Source organism: Leptinotarsa decemlineata, unplaced genomic scaffold (assembly GCF_025532065.1).
Source record: "Leptinotarsa decemlineata unplaced genomic scaffold, Ldec_3_MD MMD2_tig00000505_RagTag_RagTag, whole genome shotgun sequence".
Taxonomy (NCBI): domain Eukaryota; kingdom Metazoa; phylum Arthropoda; class Insecta; order Coleoptera; family Chrysomelidae; genus Leptinotarsa; species Leptinotarsa decemlineata.
The window spans coordinates 8,042,906-8,061,257 of NW_027412549.1; the positions used below are offsets into that span (position 1 = coordinate 8,042,906).

Consider the following 18,352-nt stretch of genomic DNA (forward strand, 5'->3'; position numbering starts at 1 on the left):
TGATACGCTCATGGCTGCAAGTACATTCGTGAGGACTGCAACGATGAGATGGAAGTTACGGTAAAGTGACAAAGACAGAAATATCGTTGCGTACAGCGTTGCCACTAGTTGTAATATCTAACACTATACAGAAAAGAATGAATTTTAACTGATCAGTAATCAGGAAATGTATAAGTATTACTCATTACAAGCTCATTACTGATTTTTGTCATAAATAATACCTTTTAATCGTACTAGTATTGTGTATTATCTATAATTTGCCACAACCTACAACTCTACAGTAGAGTATCAAAATATAGTATCAAAATATAGTAAGCAGTAACTGCTTACTATATTTTGATTCTGCTATAAACTGGTAACGTAAAATTTAGATATGACAACGCGCTTTACTCTCAATGATTATTGGTTTTACTATAGAAACATATATTTGCATGTATATACACATACATATAGGCATTCATATACATACATATATAAGTGGATCATTATTTACAACTAGACAATAAATTTGGTAGAAGAATTTCATTTAAAAGTAAATCATCTGTCAGCTTTTTTCTGAATTTTGCAAGTGACAATGACTTCAATGAGTCAGGGAGTCGATTATACAGCCGAGATATATTATATGAAAAGGAGCATCGAAATAATGAAGTTTTATAGGATGGAGTGGCTAAATGATGTTTGAATCTCAAGTTCAGGTGATGAACATCGGTGCGGAAGCTGATTTTTTCATAAAGATAACTCGGTACTTTCGTAGAGATTATATAATGAAATGCAAGAGTGGAATATCCTTTATAAAACAATGCTGAAATTTTTGAAAGATTTTCTGTCAAATGGTCAGAATTGGCAATTATACATCTCATTCATGTAATTTCATTTGTTGCAATATTGCCAATGAGTTAGTTGGTACCTTGAAGTTCAATATTCAAAGCAAATGAAGACGTTTCTCCTCCACATTCGAAATAAAGGTTCTAAGTAAATTTTTCTCATTTATAGTGTGACACTCAAGATAAAGACACCCATGTGTTTTAGTCATTTTTGTTCTTTCAATAAATATTCATTTTATTCAACACAAAAGGGAAATATTTTTAGGAGATGATGTAGTAGTGTTGAAGAAGATTGCATTTTATGAAAAAGAGCTTTTTGGCTTTATACAACTGAAAAAAATCATTATAACATAAAACGTTATTGTAAACTCATATCATAATATAGGTTCTTATTTTTGAGATATTATACGTTAGACGTGTATGACCAAATTGGGATATTCTTCAGATACTGTGTAATTAAAGTTGATGTTCCAAAATATATTCCTTCATGCATGAATTCCGTCAATATTGTTAAGTAATAGTTTCGAAATATACAGGACTATTCAATTTCGTTTCTGTACATGGTGATCTCGTAAACGATAAGAGATAGAGTGTCGGTTAAATTGTGGCAAAGTTGCGTATTTCAGAGACCTATTCAATGATTTAAAAAATCGAATATAGCTCTTCTGGTTCTGGAGATATATAGGAAAAACCAAAAAATCACAAATTATTTTTTTGCCTATATCTTCTTTATTCGCAGACATATTGAAAATCTGTCCACACTTTGCCATTGGCACTTGATGTGGGCTATTAGAATAAGTCCATGAATCTTTTATACAGGGTGTCATCCGACTTGTGCCACCCCCATCTTAGAATTTTTTAATACGGACCTGTATTTTTTGTTGTAGTTTTTGTATCGTCGACGTTCACTTCATACTGAGAAATTAAATTCAATTTTATATTTCGAGATGTTTCGGTAATATTTGATGTTAATTGTGTGAATTATTCCTTATTAAATTACGGCCCTGGAAATTGGTTGACTGAGTTGAATAAAAACACAAATGCAACTTTCACATCTCTCTATGTATCGTAAGGTTTATCGAGAGTTTTTTTTTTCACTTTTAGGTACCTACCTATTCATATCACTTCGAATAAGAAAACCTTTTATGATTATCTGAAACATATCTACATCAAAAATATATGTGTTTTCATGAGCAGAAAAATAAATGATAGCAATAATAATATCCGAAACGAACACTAAAGCGCGATTCCCACTGTATGTAACGTCACCGTCACGTCTCCGCACCGTCACCGTCACGATAAAATATTCTTTCGCTGCAATCGACGACGGAGGTGACGGCGACGGGAGGTGGACGTGACTGATAGTGCGATTATGTTCATTGCTTGCAATGTAAGAATATATATCGTAACGGTGCGGATACGTGACGGTGACGTTACGTATTGTGGGAATCGCGCCTAATTATAATGAAAATTGATATGAGGTAATTTATATACACAAAAAAATCAATAGCGCAATAAATGTTCGAATTGGAGTCCTTTCATTTCGAGACAAATAATGAGCCAATAAGATGGCCTGCAAGATCACCAGATCTTACTATTTTGGACTATTTTCTATGGGGGACATTGAAAAATAGTATTTACGATGGCAGAGAGATAGAAAATGTGGAAGACTCCAGATTGAGGATTTTGAATGATTTCGCAACAATGCAGCAAATAAGTGTATTCAGAGCAATAAATAATATATGAAAAACCGAGTTCAAAAATGTCTCGAAATGGATGGACTCATATTATTTATTGCCCTGAATACACTTATTTGCTGCATTGTTGTGAAATCATTCAAAATCCTCAATCTGGTGTCTTCCACATTTTCTATCCCTCTGCCAGCGTAAATCCTATTTTTCAATGTCCCCCATAAAAATAGTCCAAAATAGTAAGATATGGTGATCTTGCAGGCCATCTTATTGGCTCATTATTTGTCTCGAAATGGAAGAACTCCAATGAACCTTTTTCCTAAAGTACGAAAAATCACTCACTAGCAGCGCTAGTAGTTAGGTAGGGACAAACACTGCCTAATCCTCATATAAACATATGGTAAAGTACAGTTAAAAAAGTATGTTTTTAACAGAAGAAAATGTTCCTGGAGCAAAACTAAAATTTGCAACTGCAAAGGATAACAATGTTGTAACATTAAAATGTTGGCTTGCATGCCGTAATTTAAAAGTAACTGGAAAAAAAGTGAATTAATATACATCAGGTTAGTATACAGACTCTAGTAAAAGAGTAGCGGTAGATTCAAACTGTAATAAAAGACATTTAAAATAATTATGAATTTCAGGTTTATTACCGAGTGAAATATGAATCAAATATAGATGGTAGGTAATGAAATAAATTTAATTAAATATAATAAATGAATATAATATAATAAATGATTGAGGTTATATCTCATTCTAATCAATAGTAATTAACTATGAAAAATTTACTATTCATTTCATGTTTAGAGCATACATATGAATATTTATTTATTTTTTGCACTGTTAAATCTACTCTCCTCGAAGCATGTATCCATTTCTTACATCTAACCTCAATATTATTAGGTTTTATAAATGGTATAAAAAACACTTTTTCTTCCGAATATCGATTATCCGACGTACAATTCGCAAAACAGCAATGCTTTGTTGGCATTATACTAGCACAAAATAATTTTTTATATCAGATTTATATTTTTAAATAATAAATTAATATTACGTAAATAACACTGTTTTACATGTGAATAGTTTATATTTGTCCCTACTACTAGTGCTGCCTCTCGCGACACGTTCGCTGTACTATTCTCAGGAAAAAGGCTCATTTGACCATTTATTGCGCCATTCATTTTTCTGTGTATATAAATTACCTCATATCAATTTTCATTACAATTATAGTGTTCGTTTCGGACGTTACTATTGCTATCATTTCTTTTTCTGCTCATAACAACACATATAATATATTTTTGGTGTAGATATGTTTCAGATAATCATACAAGATTTTCTTATTCGAAGTTAATTGTAGAAAACGATCAGAGCAATGGAAATATGAAAAAATATGAATAGGTACATAAAAATGCAAAAAAAATCTTTAAAAACTCTACGGTACATAGGAAGACGTGAAAGTTGCTATTGTGTTTTTATTTAACTCAGTCAACCAATTTCCAGAGCCGTAATTTAAAAGGGAATAGTTCACCTAATTATAATCAAATATTACCGAAACATCCCGAAATATAAAATAAAATTTAATTTCTCAGTATAAAGTGAACATCGACGATCCAAAAACTATAACAAAAAATATAGGTCCGTATTTAAAAATTCAAAGATGGGGTGGCTCAAGTCAGATGACACCCTATATAAAAGATTCATGAACATATTCTGATAGCTCACATCAAGTGAGCTTGATGTGAGCTATCCTGTATATCTCCAGATATATTCGATTTTTTCAAATCATTGAATAGGTCTCTAAAATACGCAACTTTGCCACAATTTAACCGACACTCTATCTCTTATCTTTTACGAGATCCCCATGTACAGAAACGAATTTGAATAGCCCTGTATAAAGATCTATAAAATCTTTCAACCTAATCATAAAATATTTCTTTTTCATGAAAGACATTATTTTTTTAACTTCACGGTAAAACTCGTGATTTTCCCAATCATTCCAGATTTTAGTACGGTCCTGCTCTCTGCTCACATATTCCTATGATCAGTAGATCACTAGATTATTAACAGTTTCACATCAAAAAGGTGAACCTTATAAAATAAGTGTGTGTGAATATTTTGTGTATTAACAAGAAAACGTGATTAATTAAACTGAAGTCATTTTCCAACATGTTGGAGCCGTTGTTGAGTCAGTTGAATGAAATGAGAATTATATTAGCGAGCAGCTCCAAACAGCGTGCTGCGTTATTGAATAGTTTGGTAAGAGATGGCGCTCGAGTTAATGAACAACAAATCGATATCAATTTTCGTTAACAGAACCGTATCGGAAAAAGTGATCACAACCAAACTTAAAATATCATATATTTTGAACAGACAAATCTTCAACTTTCAAATAAAATTGATAAACGTACTAATTACTAAGTGGCGACTGAATCGATTTGTTGGTACGATTAAAAGGAATATAATTACGAAAATGTAGGTACATTGATGACAGCAATCTCTGACATTACCTTTGAGTTTATTCCTTTGTTTTTTTCATTCAAAAAATTATCTTATAAACTACCTGATGAAAATAATAAGTTCAATAATAGAAATTGTTTCTCAATAATTTTTCGTAAGTCTCGCATTTCCTGCTCTGATTAATTTATGATTAATAGGGAACAACAAACAATTGTTGTTCGAATGTATTCCAAGCACATTTTTTTCAGTAGGTACCTGCATGAAAGGCACATAATATAAAATACACTTTTTCTTAAAGTTGAATATTATTATTGCAGAAGCTTAAATATGAGATATATCCATCCACTTACGAAGAAAATCTGGATCCAGCTGAACATACTTTCTCAGACTATGTAGAAAAAACAGCTATTTGTAAATTGACAGAAGTTTTCAACCGCCTGAAAAATGACACGAGAAAGCCAGATATTATCATCGGTGTAGATACTATGGTTGCGTACAATGGAAGGATGTATGGGAAACCTAAATCCAAGGAAGATGCCATCAAGACAATAACTGAGTAGGTCAATCTCTGAAGTCGTTTCTTTAGAATTTTTAAATTAACAAACTTCTTTGATATCATTAGATATCAAAACCAAATAGACAGTCACCTATCGAGAGACTTTTTTCAATCATAATTTTTGAGAATCTGTTTCTAATATACATACCTACTCGTCACGTTTTTATTTTAATTTCAATTCATGATATAAATAAGTTTTTTTTTGTAAAAGAATGAAAATTCATTTGTTCACGTTAAAATTGAAAAAGTTAACGAATTTACGAGGAAAAATATAGTTCGTATGATAACAATTCATGTTTTAGTTTAACTCAATCGGGCATTCCTAATGCGGTATACACAGGAGTTGCTATCAGCTACAAGGATCAAATACACAAATTCACAGAGGTCACAACTGTACACATGCATAAGTTAGAACAGGAAGAGATTATAGCCTATGTAGAAACTGGAGAACCTATGTAAGTTCAAAATTCTTCAGTGAACAATTTCAATGACTAACAGTAAATAAAATGACTGACTGGATAGACTGAATTTTCAGTACATTATTACTTTCAATGTATTTGAATCAGTGGTATGACTGACTATCAACTAACAGAGTCTTGAACAGGTTATGTATATAGCCGATCATTTTCAAATGCTGATTGAATTAATTACAGGGGCAAAGCAGGCGGATATGGAATTCAAGGAATTGCAAGCACCTTTGTCACTCGAATAGAAGGCGATGTAAACAATGTCATTGGATTACCGCTCTGTCGATTGTCTCTGGAGCTGAAAAAAATAGTTATGAATAAATGAAATTACTAATTTTTTCATTCCTACAGAATTGTTTGGCCTGTTGTCCTGAATAAAATATGATTTCAATTATTGTTTCCTTAGGTAATAATTGCTTTCATAGATATTGTCTAAATATTCTTTGGGGAGGTACATTTATTATTATTGACAGTCATGAGTCTTCATTCCCTTAAAATCGAAACCGTTTTCAAAATATAATAGCACGCGTTGTTTCATTACGAAATAGTTTCCTCGAGCGAGTATACGTATGAACACGAATGAGAAAGCTGCTATTGTCTAGTGAAACACGTGTTACAGTTTTGTAAAATGATCATTGAAAATCTCACAAATTCTTACTTTATGGATTTTAATCATGTATCGGCAATTTTCATTACAGATATCATAAATATCACACAGACAATTTTGTCGATACACTTCATCACTCAAATAATAAAAGCAATAATCAGAAAAACAGATATTGTACAAATATGGACACCAGATGCCACAGCAATCGTTCTCACAAGAGTGTAAAGCTCTATCTCAACATGACCAACTAGATCTGATACACATTTTCAGTTCTGATAATAAAAGTCAACCATTGTCTACAATGTGTAAACCATTTGTTATACACACTTGCTATATCAACAATCATTTCGATATATTGAACCTAAATTTTATTTAAATATTTTTTATTTTTCTTATTCAAATGATGGAAGTTTTTGTCAAGAGCACAGTGCAGAGAAAATCTTCGTTCTGTACTATTTTGTTTATTAAACATAACATGTGGAAACTGTAAAACAAAACTAAAGTCATGAAGAGAATAAAGTACAGAGCAGAAGAAAGTTCGATTGCTCAACAACTTTCATCCTTATTTCTCGACAACGTATCTATAAAAAAGGAAAACAAAAACGTCATAAAATGAAAATCACCTTCAATCAAAGTATCGACATCTTTCCCATTAAAAAAATACGAGATGGCTCCGGAGTGTATCGGAATCAAGTTAAGAAGAGGCACATTGTAGCTTCCTTGAGCTAAACTTGGACGTGTGTCCCCTGTTTTTGGTTACGAAATATATTTGAATCTAAAGCAAATGAACTTTAAACGTTTAAGCCAGTCCCTATATACCAACACAGTAGGTTTAATGGACTGACGCCTATCAGAAAACAACTACTCCCCTGGCTAATACCACGAAGGGCGTTGGATTATATCCGACAGGCGTCAGTGCATGAATCTTCACAGAAAATTTCCTGCATATGCAATTGGCAATACAACTGAAAGAGTCGACCTTCAATTCTGGAAAGGGCACACTTGCAGACCGGTTTCGGGCTTATTAGCCACTCATCAGCGCAAGATAATGACCATCATCGACCTAAAGTCAATGATATTCCATAATTGAAAATCGGAATTCTTTCAGAGTATTTCATTCCTCTTCCGAAGTTGGAGCGAACATCACAAAATGTCACTCCATCTAGTGGACGAGGTACTAACCAACTGCATATCCGTAATTTGCCCGATTCCTCTGAATAAGGAAGAAAAACTTTCTTATTAGTCAGTGGGATATGCTTGAAGACTGGAAGTAAACAAATCTAAAGCAAATGAACTTTAAACGTCCAAGCCTGTCTCTATATACCTACACAGTAGGTTTAATGAACTGACGCCTATCAGAAAACAACTACTCCCCTGGCTAATACCACGAAGGGCGTTGAATTATATCCGACAGGCGTCAGTGCAGGAATCTTCACAGAAAATTTCCTGCATATGCAATTGGCAATACAACTGAAAGAGTCGACCTTCAATTCTGAAACGGGCACACTTGCAGACCGGTTTCGGGCTTATTAGCCACTCATCAGTGAAAGATAGTGACCATCATCAACCTGAAGTCAACGATATTCCACAATTGAAAATCGGAATTCTTTCAGAGTATTTCATTCCTCTTCCGAAGTTGGAGCGAACATCACAAAATGTCACTCCATCTAGTGGACGAGGTACTAACCAACTGCATCTCCGTAATTTGCCCGCCTGACGCCTGTCGGATATAATCCAACGCCCTTCGTGGTATTAGCCAGGGGAGTAGTTGTTTTCTGATAGGCGTCAGTCCATTAAACCTACTATGTAGGTATATAGAGACTGGCTTGGACGTTTAAAGTTCATTTGCTTTAGATTTGTTTACTTCTAGTCTTCAAGCATAGCCCACTGACTAATAAGAAATATCTTTGCAAAGAATTTGAAGGTTGGTTGGTTTTTATAGAACACCTAGTATATTTACATATCGTTTTTTACTATATAACAGTTTTCGAAAGATTAAAAGCGTACCAACATATTTAAAAAGAGTAATAAAATGAGTATTTTTCTACTATTTGTTCAAAAATTCGAATCCAAAATTACGACCTCAAATTCGTAATTTCGACTTTCGAAGTCAGAGTTTCAAGAAAACAAACAATAAAGATATATGACCTTTCTGTAATTTAATAATTTTTCACTTAAATTCTTCTATGGATCCTATAGGTTGAAATTCAATCTTGTATTTTATCATTATCGAATTCAGAAAGCGTGTTTATAATTTAATGAAATAATATTTCAAATTGTTGTTTTATCCATATCAGTTCTATACATGTGAAAAATAATTTTCAAGGTTCTTTGCACATTGTTACCAGGATGAAGGTATAGATATTCAAATAGTAGCATTAAAATAAGTTCGTTTAACTACAGCACTTTGAATGAAACAACCTTCTGTTTAATTGGTTCTCACCATTGTCTGAATTTTCATTGCATTTTGAAAATTACATAAATATGCGCCGCTATTACAAACTATCTCCTCTGAAATCACGAAAAAAATATATTTGCTGTATTAACACACCTCAGAAATGAATAAGATTAAAGATTAACTTTTCATGCAGCAAAATTATCTATATTTACACTGAGTACAGTCTAACATGGGGTATTATACTTAATTTAATAAGTTTTATATATGACACTGAGATATGCTATAGATGATTCATCATCACACAGAAAGCTCTGGTTTTCACGTGCCATCTACGTTAACGAGATAGTATAGTTAACAAGGAGTTCGTTTTTTGCGAAGGCAATGTTGTTATCTTTGCAAGCTTATAAAACTTCTATATTCCTATGGAAATTCAAATTATTCCCCACTATGACCTTTTCCCTTCGTAAAGTAGGTAACCCAAATGAAAAGAACCAATCTTCAACAGTAGGTATTACCACGTATCATCAAACATCATCCATGTTTGATTCGTAGGTACCTTTCATTTACCAGGGCCATTGATAAAATTGGTGTCTTCATAATTGTAGGTGAGATGGGGATATTATTCAACCTGTTCTTCATCTACAGCGGCTCTTATTAACACGCTTATATTAGCTTCACATGTATGTTTGTTTGTTTGTATGTAAAACCGACAGATGTATTTTAAACTTTGTACACTTATCAAGAATCGGTGACAATACAATAATTTCATAAGTTCATCTCATTATCCTGATCAGGATCGCCAGGAATAAATAATTTCCTCAAACAGTCTCTGTGTAAGAAAATTTATTTATTTTCCACTTTTTAGTTTGGCTTGCTATTTCAAGTCCATTTGTTTGAATATAAAATGTATACGCATGCGCAGACAGTGTGGTTGTCTCACTTGTTCTCACACAGAGACTGTGTGAGGAAATTTATTCCTGGCGATCCTGATCAGGATATTGAACACAATCTTAAATTAGTTTCGAATTATTTTTCATTCATCACTTTGTGTTGCTATTAAAGAGTATTTTTTAGTTCTTTTAAACTGTTATTCATTTTTATTACTACGTAAACTTATCGTATAAATATTTTTATGGTGATATACTCGCAAAGGTTTTGTCAGATGAGTTATTTTTCAATTAGTCAATTTTAAGACATCTTTCATCAAGAATGGTTTCAATCATACATCACACATCAAAAATTATTATATAGAGAACTGTAGATACCTACATATATACAGGGCTATTCAAATTCGTTTCTGTACATGGGGATCTCGTAAACGATAAGAGATAGAGTGTCGGTTAAATTATGGCAAAGTTGCGTATTTCAGTGACCTATTCAACGATGTAAAGAAATCGAATATAGCTCTTTTGGTTCTGAAGATATACAGGAAAAACCAAAAAACCCAAATTATTTTTTTGACTATATCTTCTTTATTCGCAGACATATTGAAAATCTGTCCACATTTTGCTATTGGCACTTGATGTGGGCTCTCAGAATATATCCATGAATCTTTTATACAGGGTGTGATCTTTGAATTTTTAAATACGGGCTTCTATTTTTTGTTGTAGTTTTTGGATCGTAGACGTTCACTTCATACTGAGAAATTAAATTAAATTTTATATTTCGGGATTTTTCGGTAATATTCGATTATAATTGTGTGAATTATTCCCTTTTAAATTACGGCCCTGGAAATTGGTTGACTGAGTTGAATAAAAACAATAGCAACTTTCACGTCTCCCGTTTTTGGAGAGTTTTTTTTGTCATTTTTATGTACCTATTCATATTTTATCCATTGCTCTAAAGGTTTTCTACAATGAACTTCGAATAAGAAAACCTTTTATGATTATCTGAAACATATCTACAAAAATATATTATATGTGTTTTGATGAGCAGAAAAAAAATGGTAGCAATAATAACATCCAAAACGAACACTATAATTATAATGAAAATTGAAATGAAGTAAGTAATTTATATACATAAAAAATTAATTGTGCAATAAATCTTCGAATTGAAGTCCTTCCATTTCGAGACAATAAGATGGTCTGCAAGATCACCAGATCTTACTATTTTGGACTATTTTCTATGAGGGACATTTACGCTGGCAGAGAGATAGAAAATATGGAAGAGTCGAGATTGAGGATTTTGAATGATTTCGCAACAATGCAGCAAATAAGTGTATTAAGGGCAATAAATAATATGAAAAACCGAGTTTAAAAATGTCTCGAAATGGAAGGACTCCAATTCGAACATTTATTGCGCCAATAATTTTTTTGGGTACCTATATAAATTACTTCATTTCAATTTTCATTACAATTATAGTGTTCGTTTCGGATGTTATTATTACTATCATTTCTTTTTCTGCTTATTAAAACACATATAATATATTTTTGATGTAGATATGTTTGAAATAATCATAAAAGGTTTTCTTATTCGAAGTTCATTGTAGAAAACGCTCAGAGCAATGAAAACAATATGAATAGGTACCTAAAAATGAAAAAAAAACTCTCGAAAAACTCTAATATACATATGGTGACGTGAAAGTTGCTATTATGTTTTTATTCAACTCAGTCAACCAATGTCCAGGGCCGTAATTTTAAAGGGAATAATTCATACAATTATAATCGAATATTACCGAAACATCCCGAAATATAAAATTGATTTTAATTTCTCAGTATGAAGTGAACGTGTACGATTCAAAAACTACAACAAAAAATACCGGTCCGTATTTAAAAATTCAAAGATGGGGGTGGCCCAAGTCAGATGACACCCTGTATAAAAGATTCATGGTCATATTCTGAGAGCCCACATCAACTGCCAATAGCAAAATGTGGACAGATTTTCAATATGTATGCGAATAAAGAAGATATAGGCAAAACAATAATTTGCGATTTTTTGTTTTTCCTGTGTATCTCCAGAACCAAAAGAGCTATATTCAATTTCTTTACATCATTGAAAGGTTCTCTAAAATACACAACTTTGCCACAATTTAACCGACACTCTATCTCTTATCGTTAACGAGATCCCCATGTACAGAAACGAATTTGTATATGTTGCGGAATTGACAAAAGCAGCTTCTTCAGCTTCAGAAAAGATAAATTGACTACTTGCCTGCCTAACTTTGTTTTGTTTTATTTTCATTAAAATTATTTATTTTATTTTTTATTTATTCTCATAAAATTTTATATTTTTCAGCAGTTTCGGTTAATACTTTGTTACTTATATCCATGAGGCAAAGTTTTTATTTGACGATCACTTTTTATCACTTCCTCCTACCTACTTGTTTCGTGACGTACACTTTTTGAAAAGAAAATTATGGTCTTAAAAACGTTTTTCCAAAGAAAAATGCCACACTTTTTCAATTACCACAATTTCACAGTAAACTAAGATTGTTAGAAACATCACTTACCAGATAATTAGAACAGGGAGTTGCTTTAGACACTTGAACCAATATTCTGGAATAAAAGTTTACGGAACTCGCTAAGCATGTGTAAACTGGTTCCGAATGTCCAATGAAGAAATAGTAACACGTAGACAGAAAATTCAAATCCGTTAATCTAGAAAGAATAAAGGTCTCCGACAGAAATCTGTTGAACAGCCATTTTTTGATGACAGAACACAATCACTACAGGAAAATCCTCAAGGCGATCTAAGACCGGTGCCTGTGCGAAATTAGCGATTCACGTTGGATTTGAATCGCTGAAGATTGAATTTATTTGGAAAAACGTTCTCAGAAAGTTTATTCCACATAAATGCAGCAGTTCTCCAAATGGAAGAGTTCTTAATCAGTGAAGTTCGAGGTGTACTGAGGTTAACCTCAAAACGATGAGCAGCTACAGTCCGTAGCGTATTTCTGATATGTACCGCTCTTGGTGGAATCAAATGTGCCAATTAAACAATTCCCGTGAAATTGTCTATAGAAAAGGGACAACAAACCCCCAACAAACTTATCGAAGCAGAAAGCGGAATTGTCTGTCCTGACATTAGTACCTATATCCGCTTCGGAGATATTCATCTTTTTGGATAAAACCGATGCCTGTGTTTTCGTGGCTTTGAATCGAATCTGATTGCTTCCATCCCAGTTCGAAATAACCTCTAGATCCTCATTACGAAATGCAACGTCCTGTTGCCGTTGAAGATGTGCATCTGTAGCCAATGTGCTGGAATTTAAATGGAATGACCACAAGTATGCTGTCATCAGCAAAGCAATATATTGGATTCTTGTTTTATTCCAATAAGTCGTTGATATACAATAATAAGACGGTTGGAGACAATATGGATTCCTGAGAAACACCAGCGTTGATGGTAAAAGTATTCGTGAGATATCCATCGACGGTCACTTGCAGTGAACGTTTTTTCAGGAAGCTGGAGAGCCATACTCAAAAATGGTCCGACTAGCCATAGCATCGAAGTTTGGACTGCAAACCCTTATGCCACACACGACCTCACTTAGTAAATCGCTTTCTGTCTTTCTGTAACATTCACTGAAACGAGCCAACTGGGTGAAAGTACAGCGCAAAACACTGCATTTGTAATCTAATACCAGATAGTGATGTTTTATTCTGCAACAGATATTAGTGATACCTAATTTGACTCATCCACTGAAGGTAAAAACTTGGTTAAGAAATAGTGTGAAAGTTAGAAAATCACCGTTTAAGCTATGAAGGTTGAATAAAATCTAGAATACAGTGATATATTAATTTCATTCACTCTTCATAAAATTACTGACATTTTGTATTATTGAAGTTCGGTTATTTTCATCACTCAATGCTACCCGACTACCCCAATTTTTCACGAAATGCCGAAATGTTTAGTCTATATCCATATGGATCCATTATCTAAATTGCCTCAGAAGCTACTGATTTATACAAAAACGTCCGTATATTTCAAGGGAATATTTCACACCCTGAGTAATCAGGCTATGTAAAACACATTTTCACAACTAGAGTTGAGATTATAACTTTGAATGGTGCCAACGCAAATGACACCAAAAACATTGCGTACGTAAAAAGTCCTCCCTTCGTGAATTTTGAATGGCACGAAATATCAAGGTCGGACACATTTTTTGATACCATATTTATCGTTTGTTTACAGATTTTTGTACCATAAAACTTTCTTTTCTATTTGAAAACAAAAAGTTGATGACTTTCTCTCGGGGACAAGTAATGCAACACTATTGTTTTTCTTATCAGTAAGATCTAAAATGATACCTCATTAAGTTATTTTTTTCAAACTTTGATATCTTGTCGCATAGAAAAGTTAAGAGGAGAGGGGAATTTTCACTTCCGCACTATAATGAAACGTCAATTTGAAATATTTCGTATATTTCTTATTAATACTTATTATGTCAGAACCCTGTTAATATTGCAAATTCCGAAGAAATGACGAATGTTTACATAAATTTCAACATTTTGAAGTTTCATCATCTTCATCAGCGGTTATCCATGGAGTGTCAAATTACAAAAAGGGGAAATGTGATATATGGCGAAGTTGTACAAGTTGTAATACTAACAGGAATTTGATGACATATTGAGAGCACATGTGCTTTATGGTCGTGAGACCTATATATCTGCGATAAAGACAACACCAGCAGAATTAAAAAGATGCGGTATTTACGTTTTGCAAAAGTTTTCAATTTATTTATGCATAATTCAATTGATATAGATAGATATCTGAAAAGAAATGGTGATATCACGTCAAAAGAAAATACAATTTTGGGATAATTATCAGGTTCAGAGGAAAACACCTTACCCCCTGCCTCGCATGTAGACCTCCGACTTTGTAGGTACGTGTAGCAGATACCCAACGGAAAAACAACAACTAACCCAGCTAATGCCACGCGGAGAGTTCTCACTATGAAAAGCAGAAATTAATTTTGTTTGGTCGATACGACCAACCAATAGACCTACAAAGTCGTAGGTCTACAAGAGAGGCAAGGGGTAGGGTGCATGTCATATGCACCTCTCCGGAGTATCAATCATTATTCCCACTTCCACCCCGGAGTATGTTTGTGAGACAGTCAAGTGGAAGTTACAGTGCGATACGCGGGGCGATCTAGTTAGGAATAATAATTGAATAATTGAATAATAGTTGAAGTTTCATTTAAAGTGTTTGTTGTATTTAAAGTGAAATAAATTTAAGTTTGATTATTGTTCAGTGTAGTCAATTATTTGTCAACCCATGGGAACAAAACGTAACAGTATATGAAATACACACAAAAATAAGTTTTTTCATGATATTTCACGTCATCTTTCATGCAGCTTTTGAATTTTTTGAAAGCATAAAAATTAAACGAAAACGGTCCATTTTGAATGTGAGCCTTCACGGTTGATAATACCATGTAATATGTTTCAACAGGGGTATGTTTTGATATTTAAAAAACGTACATTTTTGAATAATTTTGAATTCCAATGAGAAATATCTAAACCATGTATCTTCTGGCGTACTGTGTAAGGTAGAAAAATCCTAAATCCAAATTACCTAAAAAATATAAATCGAAATTAATTTTACGAATACTCTTGAAAAAAAAATACCAAAGTGATATTATGGATTGAATATGTATTAAATAAGAATGGTTAAAAATTGATCACACGGGAGTAATTCATAATGTTCCAAAAATGATAAAAAAAATTCTGAATGGAATGCCATATCTTTGGAAATAATGGATGTATTTTACGAAATTATTCAATAGATGTTTTTCTTCTCGTGAGTTTATTATCACATATGGCCTGTAATTTTAATACCTGAATAATTTTGTTATTGGGTTTTCGTTCGTTAGTCTTGTATATACTATCTATATTAGTTTTATTGTCATTAATCGCCACCATATAATGATTTGGAATATGCATGATTTCATACACATTTTCTAAAACAAGCTTTAATTAACGACTAAATATTTTCTGTTGACTTTTGCTGAATAAAGAAATTGTATATATTTGAATAACTACCACACAGACTCATATTTGGTATATTTAGAGTATGAACTATTTGAAAATATTTTGTTACATTAGAATCTTTGAACACGTTTTTTTATATTTGTTACATAACATTACAGAATATTTTCTGTGGGAGAATGATTCCATACTTTCAAATCTTGATTATATTTTGTTCCAATTTTGCATTTTGAAAATGAGTGTTTCAAAAATCAATCTTTTCATTTCCCAAATCTTCATTTGAACATTTATACTTGTTACAGAATCTTCAGATAAGTCTAGACGGAATCACTATTGAGGAGCTTTCTATTAATTGCATTTGAAACACCAATGAACAATAACTAATTGTGAAAATTGAAAGACGACTGGAGATATATTCCGTTCAGATTCTTGCGAATCTTCATTGTATCATTGCATTATTCTCGTTTTTCATTTGATTGATTCGAAATTATGTTCTAATTGAAGGAATTATTTCCCATTACTTTCGAATCTTTTGTTTTCGAGATTAATGAATGAGTATCCGTGAGAATTGGTTTTATTTTTATGAAAGCCAGTGAGAAATCATTTTATGAGAAAATGAAGAATTTTCATTGTGTTATATTTGAGTCAGTCAGAAACAAAATATCGTTGAAGTAATTCAGGTGAGATAAATTTATTGATGAAAATATTTGTGCTTATGAGTCAGAGGGTCCAATAATAAATTAATGAATATGTGAAAATCTCTCATTTCTTATTAAATGCCACCCTGAAATATGGTTCAATACCAATCTTCTTGAAGCTGATATCAACAAAATGCAGAAGCTAATATTTTATTCCATATCGTTTATCTCTATCATTAACGATTCAGAGATTAAAAATACCAATCGAAGCAAAATTGCCACCGAAGCAATCTCAATACTGCTTTTACAACAACCTGTTTCGGTCCAGACAAAAGCAAAGTTCTGATTACGATGAGAAATAATATTCCCAGCATCCCAGCACGTTTTATTTGTATTAAATGAGATTGTGCTATCAATAAATTAAAAAGGTATCCGAAATAAACAGTCTTTGTTTAATAAATTCTTCAAACAAACCATGACTTTTTCTGTAGACGGAAAAGATGTTTTTTTTACATAACTAAATATAAATAGTGATTTTATTAGTATTGTGTTTATTCATCTCAGCTCAGCTTCATCTCGTGAAATTTTTTCCTGTGTTTGAGGGAGAAAATAAAATATCATTACAGCTGATGTAGGAAAATTCGATACCGTAACTTTTAATACCATAAAAACATTTTCAGAGTACATATGATTCTTTTGAAACAAAACCCAAATTTTTTATCATCGTTTGATATAGCTTTTATGTTTTTCTATTTGAGAAACTTGAAAATGCAACTGATTGAAAGAGTTCTTAAAGCTATATAAAAATAAATTAAATGAATAATTAGTTTTGACACTGAAATACCACTACATAGTATAAAACAAAGTCGCTTTCCGCTATCTGTCCCTATGTAGGTATGCTTAGATCTTTAAAACTACGTATCGGATTTTGATACACAGTCAGCTACGAGAACTGGCAACAAAAATATAACAAATACAAAAAAAAAGAACAAGAAATACATTATGAACCTGATATCGATCAGCATTCGAATAACAACAAAAAAGAAATATACATATATATAGATACATTTTTGAGTAGTTGTGTAGCTAGTAATAAAATTTTCAATTTTTGACTAAAAATACCTGTTTCAAAATGTTTAAAATGCGGAAAAGTTAATTGTAAACGTTGCATATCTGATACGTAAATGATCGCTTGAAAAATTCGTGAGAGTTTATCGGAGGAGTTAATAACCCTTTGTGCCGTACATTCAGGTTATGTACGTCAGTCTGAAATATAACTTCATTATATAGATAATAGATAACTCGGAATTTTATTGCAGATAACCTTGAGATAGATACACGCTGAGTGTATCGACCTTCGATTTTCCATATTGAGCCAACAATTTCTGACATCTTTGATGAGGTTTTGTTCCTTCTACGTACCCCATAAGGCGAATCTTTTGCAATATTTTCTTGTTCCTATAATTGTGAGGCTTGGTCCATCTGCATAGTTCAAAGATAAAACAACGATACTGTCACAAAAAGTAATTCTTGTGTTTTTAGGGAGGAATTTTCGATTTATGTAAATCAGCTTGAGTGAGAGGTAATTTTTATGGATTAGTTTATTCACATTGGAATCAAATCGGAGATCACTGTCTTTATTATTTTTGCTTCCTTCACAATATCCAATCCATTAGATCCTATACTGATATTGAGTATTAGTATTTTAGACTTAGATTTATTATTCACTGAGCACATATTTTCAGTAAGGAATGAGAATGTGTCGAGATCGTGACTGATCCG

At 32.4% G+C, this 18,352-nt stretch overlaps 1 protein-coding gene across 1 annotated transcript; it reads left to right on the forward strand.

Moving 5' to 3' along the window:
- Positions 1–4,528: 4,528 nt before the first annotated feature.
- LOC111517488 (dTTP/UTP pyrophosphatase) lies at positions 4,529–6,386 on the forward strand. The gene is made up of 4 exons (XM_023173662.2): positions 4,529–4,771; positions 5,290–5,528; positions 5,831–5,983; positions 6,182–6,386. The coding sequence occupies exons 1-4, from the start codon at positions 4,682–4,684 to the stop codon at positions 6,318–6,320; spliced, it is 621 nt and encodes a 206-aa protein (XP_023029430.1). The 5' UTR covers positions 4,529–4,681; the 3' UTR covers positions 6,321–6,386.
- The last annotated feature ends 11,966 nt before the right edge of the window (positions 6,387–18,352 follow it).